Source organism: Cryptotermes secundus, unplaced genomic scaffold (assembly GCF_002891405.2).
Source record: "Cryptotermes secundus unplaced genomic scaffold, Csec_1.0 scaffold349, whole genome shotgun sequence".
In the NCBI taxonomy this organism is placed as follows: domain Eukaryota; kingdom Metazoa; phylum Arthropoda; class Insecta; order Blattodea; family Kalotermitidae; genus Cryptotermes; species Cryptotermes secundus.
Window position 1 is genome coordinate 208705 of NW_019739217.1, and position 18954 is coordinate 227658.

At 43.7% G+C, this 18954-nt stretch overlaps 1 protein-coding gene across 4 annotated transcripts in view; it reads left to right on the top strand.

Annotated features, from left to right (window-relative positions):
- Positions 1 to 223: 223 nt before the first annotated feature.
- LOC111871711 (lipase 3) overlaps positions 224 to 18954 on the top strand; it is a 41262-nt gene continuing 22531 nt past the window's right edge. Inside the window, exon 1 of one of the 4 annotated variants that reach the window (XM_023864988.2) lies at positions 224 to 568. Coding sequence is in view for 1 of the 4 variants with exons in the window: in XM_023864987.2 (XP_023720755.1) it covers positions 1109 to 1111 (3 nt within the window). In the remaining 3 variants the exon portion in view is untranslated. Of the gene's footprint in view, positions 569 to 1090; positions 1112 to 5307; positions 5377 to 18954 lie in introns of those variants that run through there. The other 3 variants (XM_023864990.2, XM_023864987.2, XM_023864991.2) reach the window with 3 other exon arrangements.

The window sequence follows — 18954 nt, forward strand, 5'->3', positions numbered from 1 at the left end:
CTCACCCCCACAGCAAGAAACAAACTGTCTACTGTTCACAGTCAACTGATGCGAGTACCTGGTCTCGAACAAAAGCAGTTCGTAGGTTTTCTTTCTTTCTGAATTATATAGTTACTAATGTCATGATCCGAAGGTCAACAGCCACGTTATTGGCGTCGATATCAAAGTCCAAAGGACACAGAATCTCGCAAGGACACCCGATGAGAAGTTAGTTCAAGACGAACCCCGTTTATTAACGGTTGTTAAGTCTAGCCGAGAACTTTGCTGTGCTCTGTTTCATACCAATTCAGATTTACACAAATTTCAAATATGGATACAAAGGATTTCTGTCCTGCCGCAGCTACGCGCGCATGATGTGAGAATGTGGCGCTTTTGGTGAATTAAATTGTCTTCTCGTTTAAATGGCGCCGACTTCTTCCAGCTCGCGTAACGACTAGTGTGGACGCTAGTGTTAAGAATTCCTCTGTGACATTTCCTGTGACCACAGTGCCCAATTTTGTACATACAGTGCGTTCAATGATAGAGGAACCTGACAGCAGCGTCATTTCAGCACCTGTTATAAAGCACGGTAAGTTCGTGTTATCTTTTTACAGTATTCCTATAAATGTGTGCATGAGAGTAGCAGCGACACGACTGGACTCTCGCTAGCGGGGAGGGGCACAGCAGTCGCGGAGAAACGTTCCATCCGCTCTACGCTGCTGTCAGGTTTCCTCTACGGTTAAACACTCTATATATGTATGTGCGCATGCGCGCGCGCGTGAAAATATGCTGGAGAAATATTCTTCTGTGTGGTAAAAGGTAAAGTTTCCCCCCATGTTTAACTAATTAAGCGCTACGCCACGAAGACGTATAGGGGAATGGATGTATAGATCCATATATTCTTGGAGGTGAGTGGTCAGCTTTACGCCCTGGCATCTTGAGCCCCGGGGAAACAATCCTCGGTGCACATTGGATGGGATGTTGAGGGGACCACAGAACTGGTCTGGACGATGTGGATAAAAGAAAATTCTTGACGCTACCGGGACTCGAACTCCGACCCCTCGGTCATTCAGCCCGTAGCCCGTAGCCCGTCGCTATACCGACTGAGCTACTCCAGCTCCCCTTCTGTATGGTACGTAATTATTCAGCTAGCAGATGAGCATATTTAGACTGACTGAGTGTGGCTGTAGACGGGGTTTGGATTGGTAATTCCATTTATTGAACGCTTACAGATCGGAACTGCAAGTAACTATAGCGCTATAGCAAATAAACGCACTTTACAGTTCACTACAGCACACATTAAGTCTTCTCAGTTTGCTGTGGTCATCAGTCGTTGCCTGGAAGTGACTACCAACAGAGGACGTTTCCTTTACTCTAAGTTCCTGACGTATCCTCGTCCTCAGCTACCAGTTCCTAATAGCAGCAGCTCACAACAATTGACCCGCAGCAGTTCTGTAACTAACTCGCTCACTCACCAACCAACTTACTCTACTGACTAAGTATCCTCAGTTTGTTTCCGCCAGTCGTCTCCTGGTAACAGATCCTAACAATGCCCTCTGCTTACTTCCTTACCGGCTATCAAATACGTGTATACCACAACTGAATCATTGCTCTGAATAACTGCCAGTCTGGCGGCCATCTCACACCAACCTTCTAGTCTTCTCTTCACTGAGATTAATCGCAGCTCCCAACTTGTCCCGCTCATAATCCCCTCGGCACGGACCGCACAGAAAACATGGCTCCTCATTGTTGTAGTTTAGTTGTTTCCGTGGGAATATTAGTTTGTGATGGCGTTATTCGGTAACGTCTCTTGTACATTTGCTTATCTCATGGTCGTTGCCCAGCAACGGCTCTATATGGTACAATAAATTGAAACGTGATATATTACAATATTCTAAACCGTGTCTAAGTATATTTGAGGGTGCCTCACCATCTCAGGGTGAGGCACATAATTAAATATCATCATTAAAAATTTGTTAGGCTCCATTCCCAGGGCGCGATTGGAACCGCGGACTCCATACGAGAGATCCCGTTAAACAGACGGGATTTTCTTCAGGAGGTTTTGCTGCTCGAAGTGCCGGGAGGTTGGAGAAGACTGCATAACGAGGAGTTTCATAACTTGTACTGCTCGCCAAATATAATTAGAATGATCACATCAAGGAGGATAAGATACGTAGGGCATGTAGCACGAATGGGGAACAGAATGTGTATAGGATTTATAGAAAATTAAACAATTTGGAGGCTGTCCATATATTTCGGAATTTGTAAGTTCGACTGTTATCTCCTGCAATTACCGCACTGAACATTCTGGTGAGTGGCGAGGCAGAGAGGAGCCATATTGTGAAGAGTTAATTAGTCTCTGACCTTCCAAAGGAGACATCGTGAAGGTGGCCCGGATGTGTGGGCGTGTGATGCCCGGCGCCCTGTCGTCGAGGGTGGGCCAGGCATAAGTCAGGACATGATGGCACTTGCTGCACCCTGAGGGCCCGCCTCCTGTCACGAAGTGTGTTACTCGTAACGGTCCACACAGCTCGACGTTCAGCATTGTTACTGGTAACAATGCTTCATTCCTGGGGAGTCCCCAACGAAAAGCTGAAGATATCCATCAATTAGCTTCGTTATGTGTGTCTGTCTGTATGTCACAACTCTAGAATCTTTGGATACAACTTCATTCAATTTTATACACAACATGGTGTTGTTTAAAATTTGTGAAATCAATCAAAAATGTTGTTACATAAGGGGGGTTTGCGTGACGAATAATAATGGGTTCTGGATTTTATGATTGGGTTTATTTACTCTTCTTTACAATTACAGCCAATTACAACACTATCGCTAATCACCAGGACAGGTTCCATTCTCGCCCTTGTGCTCTCAGTTGTTAAATCAAAGTCACATTGCGACTGATAGTAAGTCTTTGTGCCGAGCACCATCTGGGGCTCATGACCACATATTTATTACTGTTTGATACGGTCTTATTTTTGGGCGCCCTCTCTGACGAGATGACGGGTCTGTGTTTTGTATATGCTGCTGGTCCTTGCCAGCGCAGTGTTTCTCGGGTCCGAGTCCCTTGGGACTAGAGACCATATTTTACTGTCTCAGATTTGAGACTTCCCTTTACGTCGCCTCCTACGACTCGCAGGGTTATTCTGGGAGGATCTTTATAGAGCCGCGGCACGGACAACATAAAGAACACAACCTCTGTTGTTCAAACGCCTCTTTTTGGGTTCCCACGTGTTCGCTACCCAGTTAGTTCAGTGGAGAGCTGGCTGTTGTCTAGCAACGGTCCCGTATTGTTGTCACGCGCTTAAGCGGGAAGGTGTTTATCGTTCAGTTGCCTAGCAATGGGTATACACGTTACGTAAATTTTACATGAAGACCAGAGTCAATATAGCTCAGTCGGTACAGCGACTGGCTACGGGCTGGACTGCCGAAGGGCAAGAGTTTGAGTCCCGGTAGTTCCACGGTTTTTCTCCTCTTCACAGCGTCCAGACCGAATGTGGGGCCCACCCAACCTCCTATCTATTAGGTGCAGGGAGCTCGTTCCCGGGGGTAAAGCGGCCGGCGCGTGAAGCTGACCACTCACCTCCAACTAGTTCCAAGGTCAAAACGTGACTCTATNCCCCCCCCCCCCAATAAATTGTCCTGGCGTGGTGCCTCACTAGTTAAGCACAGGAACAACTTTACCTTTTCCTTGTTAAAACTGTTACCGACAAGAACAGTGAGTAGCAACGGTTGCCCCTTCCTCAGCAATATTAGATAAAGTATTCATACAATTCACAGAATGTAATGGCATATATAATACAAAATAATAGGTTATTTTAGATACGCGGATGATATGTTACTAGCGTACAAAATGATAAACTCAAAGACATAAATCTCACTTTACATTAATTTAAAAATCTACCCAAAAATAGAGATCACCATGGAAGAAGATGATCAATTTCATTGACATTACAATCAGAAGAATCGGAAATAACATGACATAGAAGTGCCCACCGATAAGCAACAGCAACAGTAATGTATAACATCTCATGTTACACAATACAACACAAAATGCCACTAACTAACTACATGACTAACAGACTTGACACACACCCTATGAAAAGGGAAGAAAGAAACACAAAAAGTACACAATACGATACATTTTAGAACAAAACCGATACCAAATAAATAACGTCTTAAAATAAAATTGAACAATGGTAATACAACACATCAACACAATTAATAACAAAAACAAGAGAAATGGGCCACATTTACATATTTCGGTAAAGAAATCAGAAAAGTGGTCAACATATTTAAAGACATCAATATAAAAACAGCATGTCAGACTACCAATCCGACACAAGAACACGTGCAAGTAAACCAGTACAGTGACAACAATGGCGTGTATAAACTCAAGTCTTCTACAATATACAGGTGAAACAGGACATTCATTCAAAACACGATTTAACGAATATATGCTTCCAATAAAATAGAATGAAGATACGTCCACCTATGCACCACACGTGGCAGCTAAAAGGGGTAGACATACGTGCATGAATAGCGGCCTCCGTAGTCTAGGGGTAAAGTTCCCACCTCATGACTCAAGGTACGCGGGTTCAAAAACCCGGCGGATGTCGTGGAATTTTTAAGGGCGGAAAAATTCAGGGAACAAGTCCTCCGGGAGGAACTTTAAGCCGTGGGTTCCGTGTCGTAGATTTACGGCATGTAAAAGAACCTCGTGTCTCTAGGAGACCTCTGAGCAAAATTAGGCCAAGTTTCCCGCCCAACTAGTTTCCAATTCCTCCGGTAGATGGGGGAAGTATCAGGTACCACTGCCAGAGGAGGGGGGACCTCTCTGACAGAAAAGGACTAAAGTATTAGATACCACTGCCAAGTAGAGGGTAGAAACCTTGCTGGCAGAAAGGGACTAGGAATCCCTGCCAGAGGAGGGACGACCTCGCTGACAGAAAGGGACTAACTATTAGATACCACTGCCAGTAAGAGGTTGGAACCTCGCTGGCAGAAAGGGACTGATAGTAAGCACCAGTACCGGTAGGGTATGGAGACAGTAGAAATTAAAGGGGGACACACAATGGACCAGTAACCGGTCTAAGTGCATGGGGAAACCCACCCCCTCAATACGGAATACGGAATACGTGCATGAATAATAGAGAAATATCACATCTTTTGTAAGTAAAACAAATAAATGAACGAAGTATTTTTTGATCTCAACAACCCAATCCTTGAGGCAGTATATAACCACAACATTATACAATAACAAAAGCACTTCAATATTCACGCTGTACGTAGATAGCAGCACAATATTATCACAAATCACGTAAACCTCTTCGATCGCCCGCAACATCAGTACTACACAAGCAGCACGCACCTTGAACACATCAAAATATAAACAAGGTAAGGAAGTCAACTATTTTTATTATTGCTAGTGGGGTGGGACTAAGTCCCTTGTACTGCGGCCACTTCTGGCCTAATGTACCGGCCCCAGATGATAGGTGAGGGTGATTGTGGAGCAATTGGTGGAATGAAGATTGGCAGGGGAAACCGAAGTACTGGGAGAAAACTTGCCCCAGCGCCACTTTGTCCACCACAAACCCACTTGACCAGACCCGGGATCGAACTCGGGCCGCCGCGGTGTGAAGCCAGCGACTAACCGCTTGAGCTATGGCGCGGCCCAAGGAAGTCAACCAACTAATGGCAAACATTATTATAGCGCCCATGTAACAGCATAACAGGCACATGTCTATCCCAGAGCACCACAAATCAGCGAATACATGTACCCTAAGGGAACCTGGTTCTGCCGTGCTCATCAAGGACATGACCATTTCACAAGGCTGCATATCTAAATAAATAAAAAAACAATTAACCAATATTGGTCTAATTTTAACTATTTCAAACTATCCTATATATTTTAATTTAATTAAGATTCTAAGGTAAAATTTGCAAACTTTAAAGACGTTTCTACTGCGAATAAAGCATACCTTTCGGAACAACCGGACAAAAGTTTATATAGTTTATACAGTATATGTTTAAGTCTAGAAACTAAAAATCTACGTTATAAGCAACAATATGACCTTCCCCAATTGTACACATTGCCCAGTGGAAAGGGAATAGCAGAGAGTTGAGAGTGACTGTATGAGTCCTACCTGATGATGGCCCCAAAAGTGGCCGAAACATGTCGTAATATAGAACTATATATTGTGTGACTGAAACTGAAATATAATGCTAGTGGCGTTATTATCCGTCTGATGGTAATTCCCCCCTTTACCCTATATGATAAATATAGGAGTCATGATAGCTCAGTCAGTACAGGCACTGAGCTGCAGGTTAGAGAACCGAGGAATCGGAGTTCGATTCCAGATAGAGGCAGGAGATTTCATTCTGTTCTTCATAACATCCTGACAAGGTATGGGGCCCATCCAGCCTCCTACCCAGTGAGTAGGGGTGGCGTGAAGGTGATCATTCAACTCCATCCATTGCCGAGGTGAAATATATGTGGAGCTATGCCCCCCTACGCCTTCATGAGTTCGTACTCAATTGTGCAGAAGAGCTTCGCATTTGTGTTAATCTGGATGCGAGACCAGGACACTTGTAAGAACATCTGTGACACCAGAACTGAAGGAAAGGACCATGAACTCTGACGAGTGTTCGTAATTTCTTCAGATTTTACGTCGTATAATCTGGTAGAAGTTGACTCGCCATTTCGCAGGAAATTACAGCCTCCATGCTCAGAGTCGAAAATTAAGCGAAGCTATCAGAACTTGAGACAGCAGAGGTGAACTTATTTTACCCGACTACACGGATTCAGAAACCACCGATGATGAAACTGTTGATAAGTACCGCAAGTTCCCTGAACCTCAGCTGTTCAGATCTGAACTCTGCACTTGGTTTGCAGTCAGGCATTTGGAACGGCGTCACACAGAGGTACATGTGGCGAGGTTGTGACCCCGTGCCGCTGGGCTTGCAGCCCGCTAATCCTGTCAATGTGGGTGGGGGGAGAGGAGTGTAACCACAAGTCGACACAAGAAGAAGAAACGCGAGGGAAGCCTCTCCGAGAGGGCAGGACATTTGGGCAGAAGAGAGAGGACGTGACAGGAGGCTGCAGAAAACTGCATAATGAGGAGCTTCACAACTTGTACTCACTCAAAGTACAATTAGAACTACAGGTACAGGTAAAGTTGTCCCTGCGCTTAATTAATTAAGCACTACGTCATGAAGGCGTATAGGGGAGTGGATGTATAGATCTACATGCTCTCGACCTCGACACTAATTGGGGGTGAATGGTCAGGTTCATACCACGGCCGCTTAACCCCCGGGGAAAGAACCCCATGTACCAACTGGATAGGAGGCTGGGTGGGCCCAGGTTAGGACGCTGTGAATAAGAGAAAATTCTTGATCCTACTGTGACACGAACTCTGACCCCACAGTCATCAAGCCAGTAGCCAATCGCTATACCGATTACGCTATCCCGGCTCTTCTATAATTAGAATTAACATGTCAAAAATAACAAGATGGGCAGAGCGTGCAGCACCAATGGGGAGAAGAGGAATGCATGTATGATATTGGTTACAAAGCCAGAAGGAAAGAGTCCACTGGGAAGACCAAGGCGTAGGTAGATGGACATTATTAAATGGATTGGATGGTATAGATTGGATTGATCTGGATCAGGATAGGGACCAACGGAGGGCTCTTGTGAACACGGTAATGAACCTACGGATTCCATAAAATGCTTCGAAATCCTTGAGTAGCTGAGCAACTGATGGCTTCTCGAGAAGCATTCAGCTCCAAGGAGATACAGGGTGATTCATATAGAACCGGCCCGACGAAATGAGGTGTAGTATAAAATATACCATACAGATATTAAAGTAATTTACACATATCTTATCTTGGATTGTGTGCCGTGATCAGAGCAGGTGTTGAAAGTGTCCGCCGTTTTCAAGCAGGCATTAGAAACACTCCCTGTTCAACAGTGTACTCCATGACTGTCGCCTGCGCACTGCAGACACGTTTCGGCATTGTCCTTGACCTTGCAGCATAAGGGCTGCCATTTGCCGGATCATGAGCCCACCATTCGACTCAGCACGGCCCACGGATTATTATGTCGTAATTGTGAGCGGTTATATGCATCACCTGCGGAATTATTAGCAAATTCATCGGGCCTGTTCTATACGATTCATCCTGTATTTTGTTAATAGTTTCAATAGCTGTTACCATTTTAAGAGGAAATATAATTATTCTGTCCTGAAATCGTATTTTTAGTTGAGACGCACGCGTGACCCGTGAGGTCAGAAAGTTATACTGATAATGCGACGACCTCTCGTTCCAATTCGCGCAATGATTCCGACCTACTTCACCCGTGAACCTGAACCCTCGCTAACTTTAAAGCGCAGTGGTTGTATGTATGTAAGGGTGGGCCAGAATAGCCGGCCCCCGCACTGCGACCTTAAATGATCTATTGTGCTTCCCCTTGGATTAGCCCTTTATTAAAAAAGTGTAGGACCCTGCTTATGGAGGCGTCATAAAAGGTACATGGTTCCAAAAACACTGACCCAGGTAACGAAATCTTAAATAAGCTATGGCCTCACGGTCACACAGGATGTTTGTGGGCACCTGTCACAAGCTGGGTTATCAAGCGCACTGGTTACTCCATGTATCACTCTGACTGCAGCACAAAGACCAAACAAGTTGTCGTAACTGTTACACCCTTCATTCATACTCTGGAAACTCTCAATTCGAATCTCGGAAGGGACCTCTGCAATCATGACTGTAGCCCACTCACCTTCAGGGAGGGAGGTCTCTTCTTATACAACTGGGTGTTTCCGACTGGTGGCTCAGTCTGCAGCCACCTGCTCACGCTGGTTCCTCGATACCCTGAAGGCGATACGTTCCTCCGAAACGTAGGTTCACACAAGATCTACACCGCGCCACTACCCGGAAGGTGGCAGTCTTCATGACTTCCCTCCAGCCAAATGCCGGCCTAATATGTCGATTAGTCCACGACTACTTCCTTCTAAATCTTTTCGAGAGATTTATCATCGATCTTTCTATTGGCTGACAGCGTCAATAAATTATCCATGTGAAAGACTTTGAGAATTCTCTATATTTTGGTCTTATGTGGTCCGCAGAATTCTTAGAGTAAACATCGATTATTTCCTTAAACAGTATTACAGTAACTGTTCGCTCTGGCCTACTTCCCTCAGTTTAAAAAAGAATAAAAGAAGGCTTATGCAATCTCCATGCCGTCTGTCTCTGTTTCTCCCAGAGCCCCATTAACTTGAATACGTTAACCTCTCTTCACGAAACTCGGTACGTGTGTCATGGAACCTGAGCTTATCTCAACGGCTTGCTTCATAAATTCCTCTTAGAGTTAGAGTCAGGGTAACTTTGCGACTGGCTGTTTACCGCCAATCAGTTCGTCTTGGCGTCAGCTACCCTCGATACTCACGTTCAGTATTTTTTCCAACTGAACACTTGCGGTTATAGTCCTTATGTAACATAATCTCTTACGAGAGGATGAGTCTGTCGTTTACAATAGTTGCTGGTCCTCGCCAGCACATACATTCTCGGGTCCGAGTCTAGCGGAACACATGATCACATTTTACTCTCCCAGATTCAAGACCCCCCGAATTTGGAGGGTCAGGTTCCCGTATTTACACCCCCCCCCAAGGAACAGGATAGCCTAGTTATACCCCCCAAGCACTTGGTTCCCTTCCATTGCCTTCTGATATTCGCAGGGCTACGGTGGAGGTATTCAACTCAGCCTCCACACGGTATTCTGTCAGTCTCTGTGTCTATATGTAGTGTATGTCCAGGTTCTGTTAGGGCTGTATTCATTAAAAATACAAGACGTGAATTATTTTCAGAATTTCACTCTTTTTATTCAAAATAGTCTCCTTCTGAATCAATACATAACTGGAATCAATTGAAAAGTTTTCGAAAACAGTCACTGTACTCCTTTTGTGGAATCGCATTTAAAACTGCGGTACATTCCCTTTGGATGTCATGGATGGTTTCTTGACGGCCTACTTTCATCGCCAACTTAACTTCTGGGAACAACCAGAAATCTGCTGGAGCCAAATCTGGCGAATACGGAGGATGATCAAAGGCTGTGATCCCTTTTCTGGCCAAAAAATCGAACACGATCTTCGATTTGTGGGGTGGGGCATTGTCGTGGAGGAGCTACTAGGAACCTTGCTCTCGATATTCAGGTCGAATTCGAAGAATTCTCGCCCACAAATCTTTGAGGGCTCCGAGATAATAATCAAAATTCACTGTTTGACCTTCTGGCAGAAATTCCTTGTGAATGATTCCTTTGGAATCGAAGAAAACGGTTAGCAGTGTTTTACTCGACTCTTTTGCAAGCGCACTTTCTTTGGTTTCGGCTTCTTTGGACTCAACCACGCTGCGCTCTGCCGCTTTGTGAGAGGCTCATATTGAAAACACCATGTCTTGTCACCAGTAACAATCGATTTTGTAAATTTGTATCACTTTAGGCCAACCATAACTCGTCTTTGCAGTGTTCCACTCTGGTATGTTTTTCATCGTCTGATAGCGCGTCGGGTAAAACTGCGCGCAGACCTTCCGTTTGCCCATATCCTCGGTCAAAATTTGATGCACATTACTTTTTGGTATTCCCAAAAGCTCCTCGATGAGTCTTGCAGAAACACATCTGTCTGATACAAGGATTTCGGTCACTTTTTTCACATTTTCTTCAGTGCGACTTGTTCTCGGCTTTGATGCACGTGGAGCGTCTTTAATGTCCTCCCTGCCGTCACGAAATATAGCATACCATCGAAAAATGTTCGAGCGACTCAAACAATCACTACCGTACACACTTTTCATCGTTTCATACGCTTCTCCGGCTGTTTTGCCTAGCTTCAAACAAAATTTGTAATGTTGTCTCTCTGTTCAACCGTCACTTTCCGACGAGCGTCAGAACGGTCAGAACAGTACCGTTACATTCAAGGTCAGAACACATGATGCAGGGATGCTTGCGCTTTGAAATTATAGAGAGCCACAGTTGAAACTTTAAGAATCTTAACGCCACATCTCGCCAACAGATGGCATTGCAGGGCGAATTAAAAAAAAATGAGTCCTAACGGATCCTGGGCACACCGTGTATGTATATCCCTCCTATTGTTGCTACGTAACGGCTCAATAAACACGTTCCCGCAACAACTTGTACGCGCAACAATGGAAGACTTGTTGGACGCGTGTGTCTATATGTCTTGTTTGTTTATTCCTTTGTCGTTGCTAAGTAACAACTAGGTAAAGATGTTCCTGCGCCAACGAAGGCTTGTCGGAGGCTTATTTTTCTATGTGGTGTTCCCTGTGCAATAGGAACTGAAATGATATTGTTTTGATGGAGTTCCTGGAAGACAGCAGTGCCATAGCTCAGATGGCTGGATGCTGGCTTCTCCACGTAGAGTGACTTCATGTGAGATCCGTGGTGGTTGAAGCGACTTATATCCGAGTTTCTTCGGTTTCCTCATGCTAGTCTCAATTCCACCATTATTTCATACTCATCTGTGACCGCCCCTCCTGGGTTTGAGACAACTCTGATCAGTCAGTGCATTGTTGCATATGACAGGGGCTTTACTTCTTACCTGGCACTTGCCAAGTGACAGACTCAAGGAACTCCTTATGTTCCACTTGCTGCAGAACCCGTGAACATGCAATCTTAGACGCGCACTCGAACAATGCGATATTGTGTCCCAGTATCTCTCGGTGCACGAACAGCTACTGTTAGTGCCTGGGAACCCTTGCCGTAGTAGAGAACACATACCATTTCTCGCGGAGGTGGGGGAGCAGTCTTATCAGCTTACGTCAGCGTGGGTACTACCAGTTTGGAATGTAGCGTTTTGGAGTGTGGTCAGGTGTATAGTACGTTGTGTTGCTTGTCAGTTGGTCTCCGTAGGCAATGTTTTCCGCTCGGGGAGTAGCTCTGAACGTCACCACAGCTAGCTTACAGCTTCGCGTGCTCCACAACAGCGCTAAAGTTACGAGCACTAAGTATACTTTACGTTCAAACTTTTTTCCTTATTTTGAAAGAAATAAAAGGAGGTTCATCGGATCGCCTTGACGTCTTTGTGTCCGTGTGAATTTCTATCCCAATTCCCAGTTCTTGAAAGCCGAATAATGGAACCAGAAGAGAAGGACATTATAATACCATATAAATGTGTGGAATGCGACATAACGTCAGAAAGCCGGAACTCTGGCTGTCCTCTGTATATAATTTAGGTAGGTACGCAGAGAAAACACCGCACTCCAATTCCTATGTTGTTTCGTGTACGGCTCTATTGCTAGGCAACGACCCAGTAAACGCGATGCCGCGGCAACGAATGTATATACGCAACAATAGAATAATTGTTTGACGCGTTGTTTTCTATGATGTCTCGTATGTGAGAGGCCTTGAAAAGGGCTGATCTCCGTCCAGAGTAAAAGGTAAAGCTATCCCTGGAACAGGTAATGGAATTCCATAGGGTTGTGAGACGTCGAGGGTCCCACATTATCTTGACCAGTGTTCCGAAACTTTTTCTACTCGTGGCACACCATGAAGTATCCATGACTCAACACGGCACACCAAAATGTTGTTTCCCTCAAAAACGCATATCAGACAATTAATATAAATACGTAACGTGATCAACTTATTGCTATAATATTATTATATTGTTATTTTATTATCATTAAACAGAAATCGACTCGTGCATTTATTAACAATTAATGAACTTTAATTCACTGTAGAGTGTAGACAATACACTTCTATTACTATTAAAGTAAATACAGTAATTCTACTCATACCTTCAATGTGATACTTGCGCCTGCGTAGCTGCACACAGGCGACTGATCCGTGGTGGAATCGTTGACAAAGCAAGTCTCATTTCTTCATCGATGGATTTGAGCCGCTCCCTCTTTGATGTCTTTATTTCAGTTAACGTCGAGAAGCCCAGTTCACACAAATATGTAGTTGAAAATGGCAATAACACATTAACTGCCATCTCGGAGATAGCCGGGTATCCACTCCTTATTGCCAACCAAAACGTATCCAAAGGCACTTCGAGAAGTTTTAGTTTCAATGTTCTGTATGCTTTTAAATCTGCGAGTTCCTCTTGTATATTAATCGAAAGATGTTCTGAATTCGCAACGAATGGATCACGAACCCAGTCGAAATCTTGTACACTCTCTCCAAAATACTTATTGAATTTCTGCTGCAGCATTTCTAAATGTTCTTTAATTGTCTCCATCACCACTTTATTGCCGTCAGCAAGTGGTCATACAGTCGGGGACATCTCAAAGGACCCATCTGTAATTCTCTAACTAGGAACCAAAATTTCCGAACTACTTCAGAGCACAGCTGTGACAGAACTGAACAATTGTAAAACGCTGGATCTCTACTCTTCGAATGGAAGAAGTCACACTATACCGACTTATTTTTCAAATATTTATAATTTTAAATGAAGTCCAACAATCGGAAGGTGCATCGTTACAGGAAGAAAGTCATAAAGTTGAAGAAGCCCTAACTTCTAACAAACAGGGGCAACTACCGAAACAGCGCTATAAAAGACAGGATTCTGCGCGTGACGCTCGAGGAGTACACACGTAAACACGGAAGCTGGTGAACTTTCACTGTTAAGTTTAGTTACCAGGTAACAACTGTGCGCTCGAGTTATCAGTGACATACACTCGACCTCTAAGGTCAAGTTTAAAAATTCTACATTATCTTCCAACTGAAATAGTGAACAAACTGTAAGTACATTTACATTAACGTTACAACAGACTATACGCCCAACTATGGGCCGTATATAGCAGCCCAGCCAGATATGAATTTCCCACCGCTGCCTCGTAGTCAAATGCCGATGAACTCGGCATTTTCACAACCAGTGCCTTTACAAGCACACCCACAAAATTCGATAGTATACAGCAGCCAGCCACAAAATCATACTCAAGTTCCTGTAATAAACCCATTAACTCCGCAAACCCCAACATACATACCAAACTCAAACCCAAAATATCAGTGGCAACGAATTGCACACAGTAGAAAAAAAAGTAGGAACCCCGAGGAACCTGATTCATCAAAGAAGCAAGAATATTGGCTAGGAGACACAGCAACAGTAAACAGCAGATTTAGTGCTCTCACAGGCGAAGAAATTACGGAAGGAGAATCTTCAAACAGAACCAAAGCCCTCACCAATATTTGTATCAGACGTTAAAAATATAGAACCACTGGTTGAGTTGCTAAATTCTATTGCCCAGCACAAGTACATACTGAAAACACTATACAGCAGTCAAGTGAAAGTGCAACCCCTGGAAAGTTACACATACACAACAATAATAAAAGCACTAACAGAAAAGCAAACAGAATTTCATACCTATAAACCCAGAAATGAAAGAGGATTCGGAGTAGTCCTTAAAAATATCCACCCTACAACTGAGTTAAATGAAATAAAGGTAAGTCTCCAAGAAAAAGGGCATGAAGTAACAAGCATCTGGAACATCAGACAACGCGACACAAAAATACCACTACCGTTGTATTTTATAGACTTAAAACCAAATGAAAATAACAAAGAAATATACAAGCCAGATTTACTCTTAAACACAAAAGTACAATTCGAAGCCCCCACGTCAAGCGAGAAATTCCCCAGTGCAAACGTTGTCAAAGATATGGGCATACGAAAAACTTTCGCCGGCACAGCCCCAGATTTGTCAAATGTGCAGCAGAACATCTAACAGAAGAATGCCCAAGAAAAACAAAAGATTCCAATATCAAATGCGTAAATTTCAGTGATCACCACCCAGCCAACTACAGAGGCTGCTTAGTACACAAGGAATTGCAACAGAAATTCTACCCGACATTACGAGAACGAAAAATACAAATCAGACCACTTCAGACAAGAATAACATATTCCCAAGCAACACAGGGACCACCGAACACCACCGCAACACAAGAAAGTCGAACCACTCCCAGCGTCATGGTACAACTTTCTAATGATCTAGCTGAACTCCGCCAAATGATGAAGACGCTAATGGATCAGATGGGTACCCTCATAAATCTTATGTCGACCCTCATCAATGAAACTAAATAATGGCTCCTCTATTAAAAATCGCAGAATGGAATCCAACGGCTTGTGCCAACGTGCTCAAGAAATAAAGACATTCATACAAAACTTCAACTTAGACATACTCCTAATCTCAGAAACTTACTTCACTGACCGAAGTTACATAAAGATACCAAAATGCAATGTATATAGCACAAATCACCCTGACAATACAGCTCACGGAGGCACGGCAATAATTATAAAACAAACAATCAAACACCATGAACGAGCTAAATACAGGCTTAACAACATGCAAGCCACCAGTGTCACCACAGAAGACAGCACAGGACAACTGACAAGGGCATCAATGTATTGCCCGTCCAGATATAATAACAAATACGTTGATACACCAACTTCTTGAAGACATTAGGTAATCGATTCCCAGTAGGCGGAGACTTTAATGCCAAGAATACAATCTGGGGTTCAAGAATCACAACAACCAAAGGCAGGGAACTACAAAAATCTATTAGAAACAATAACTTAATTTGTATAACAACAAGGCAACCTACGTACTGGCCGTCTGATCCTAAGAAAATACCAGACCTAACTGACTTCTGCATCGTAAAAGGAATCAACTCAAAAAATATTCTCGTTGAATCATGTGTGGAGCTCACCTCGGATCATACGCCAATACTAGTGACCATCCTAACCTCCGTACGAGGAAAACTAAAGAAACCATCGCTCACTAGCAGCAAGACTAACTGGAGCACATTTAGAGAAAAACTAGACGAGATCATCACTCTAGAAATGCCACTAAAAACCAATCTAGATATAGAAGCAGCCGTGGTAACTGTAACCAAAGCCATATAAGAAGCAGCGAGGCAAGCAACAGCAGATAGAGATAACACACACATCACAGAAAAATGCCCCATAGAATTGAAAGAAAAACTCCACGAAAAAAGGAAAGCTAGAAAAAGATGGCAAATAACAAGGAGTCCAGCTGATAAACAAAAGTACAACAGACTTGCAAAAGAACTTAAAAAGTCAATATATAAATTAAAAAATGGCTCAATACAAGAATACCTCAGATGATTAACCTCAACCGAAGCCACGAATTACTCTCTGTGGAAGGCTACCCGTAAATTAAAACAACCTAAACTGCACATACCACCAATAAGGAAACGAGACAACACCTGGGCTAGAACCGACCTGCAAAAGCCTACGACTTTGGCCGAACAACTACCCACAGTTTTCCAACCTAATCCATCCCGACTACCAGCAGCTGAAGAGGAAATCAACAAACAGCTCGAGACTCCGTTTCAGATGGCCTTCCCAATAAATAAAACCACTCAAAGAGAGGTAGAAACTATCATACTCCATGGCATTAGTTCAAAAAAAGCACCGGTATTTGACCTCATCGCCAGAAAAATACTAAAAGAACGGTCCGACAAAGGATTCAAAGTACTAACATGCATCTTCAATGCAATTTTACGACTCGAATACTTCCCCTGTCAATGGAAAGTCGCGCAAATAGTCATGATTTTGAAAACACGAAAAAATCCAAACGATGTTGCATCGTATAGACCCATCAGTCTCCTGCCGATTCTCTCCAAAGTTTTGGAAAAATACTGCTCAAACGGTTAGTTCCTGAAATCGACGGTCATCAGCTCATACCTACACATCAGCTCATACCTACACATCAGCTCATACCTACACATCAATCTGGCTTCAGGAAAGGTCACGGAACGATAGAACAAATACATCGATTAGTAAACCAAACTCATAGTGATTTTGAAAACAGGCGCTACTGCTCAGCTGTAAGTGTTGATATAAGCCAAGCCTTCGATATAGTCTGGCACGTAGGCTTATTATACAAACTTAAGTGCGCTCTTCCACATCCAATGTATTCTCTATTAAAGTCGTATCTTACCGACAGAAATTTTTAGTTAAATACTACGAGGAAGCCTATACCGTATTATACCCTGTCTTATCCGGAGTTCCACAGGGAAGTATCCTTGGGTCTATGCTATACTCCATATATACAGCTGACTTGCCAGAAACCGGACAAACAATGCTTGCCACCTATGCCGACGACACCACAATACTAGCGTCTCATGAAGCATCCCGGATAGTGCAAACGCACTTAGACCAATTCGAAGAATGGCTACAGCGCTGGAGAACTGAGGCCAACGAAACTAAATCCGTGCATATCACCTTCGCTTTGAGACACGGAACCTGTCCTTTGGTACTGTTAAACGGAACATGCACACCACAAGAGGAATCGATCAAATACTTAGGCCTTCACCTGGACAGGCGGTTGACCTGGCGCACACATATTCTCGCCAAAAGACAACAACTGGATATTAAATTCAGTCAGATGCATTGGCTAATTGGCAGAAAGTCAGAACTGTCTACCGAAAATAAACCCCTAGTTTACAAGACAATACTGAAGCCTATTTGGACTTGGGCGCACCATTATGGGGAACTGCAAGTACATCCAACATACAAATGTTGCAGAGATTCCTAAATAAAGTGCTTCGCGCTATAGGCAATGCAGCGTGGTAAGTCCCAAACAGACTGCTACATGCCGATCTAGGCATACCCACAGTACGGGAAGAAACTACAAACACCAGCCGCAAATACCAATACAAGATAACAGCACATCCAAATGAACTGGCAACCACACTATTAAACGAAGCAGACGAGCCCAGAAGACTGAAAATGTATAAACCAAACGACCTAACGACGCGCCTCATATAAATGCAATACACAAAATAACAATGTCACACTCGAAATAGATCCGTAGAGAATGCTCACTGGAGCATTACTCTCCCCGACATGTTCTCCCTTAGTATTTAAGCTTTAGATTAAGTATCACATAAGATATACTTATAGCCCATAATGGACTGATTGTACAAAGACATGGAGATACAAAAAAAAATAAATAAAAGACAGGAAACCCCATGCTAATCCCTGCAATTTTAGGGAAAAGCACGTACACAGAACATACGGCAAGCATATCAAAGAAGCTGCGTAGATGCGAGAAAAATAAAAATTAATCAATAATGAAAACTATGATATAACAACAACTGTGAATAAATAATTTTCGTTTAATTTCTTAGAATACAATATTACTGTACATAAGAAATCACAGCATGTAATAAAGAATAAACAAGCATCAGTGCAGTGGCTGAGAATAAAATACTACAAGCATATGAAACACGGTAACCGGGATAAAATAAAACGAATAAACTTCGACAATTAATTTCTGACAATAGGTAAAAGTTCGCGTCACACCTTTCACCTTGTGACGGCGCACCGGTTGCGGAACACTGATCTAGACAATCGGCTCACAGATGGCAGTGAAGTTGTCAGCCTTACGCGCTGGTCGCCCTTTACCCCCCAGGAAAATCCCTAGTACTCATTTCTGTTAAATGCTCAGTCAAGGCCGCGCCATATCTCAAGCGGTTATTCGCTGGTTTCCCACCACGGCGGCCCGGGTTCAATCCCGGGTCTGGTAAAGTGGGATTTGTGGTGGATAAAGTGGCGCTGGGGCAGGTTTTTTCCGAGTACATCGGTTTCACCTGCCAATCTTCATTCCATCAACTGCTCCACAATCACCCTCACCTATCATCTGGGGCTGGTACAATAGGCCAGAAGTGGCTGCAGTACAAGGGACTTAGTCCCACCCCACTAGCATTAAAAAAAAGAGACTGAGTCGACCCCCAGGGCCATGGTACGGCTGGAAGGATTAGGTCAATTGAAAATATCCACCTCATCTGGACTCGAACCCGCGACCTTCCGGCTTGTAGCATAGTGCCTCGACCAACTAAGCTACCGCGTAGCCCCTCCCCCTCCCAGCCCAAGGAGTCCTATTAAGTGTCAAAGAGATTCATACTTTCAGAAACTAATTCTGAATTGAAAACAGGCCACGGGATGT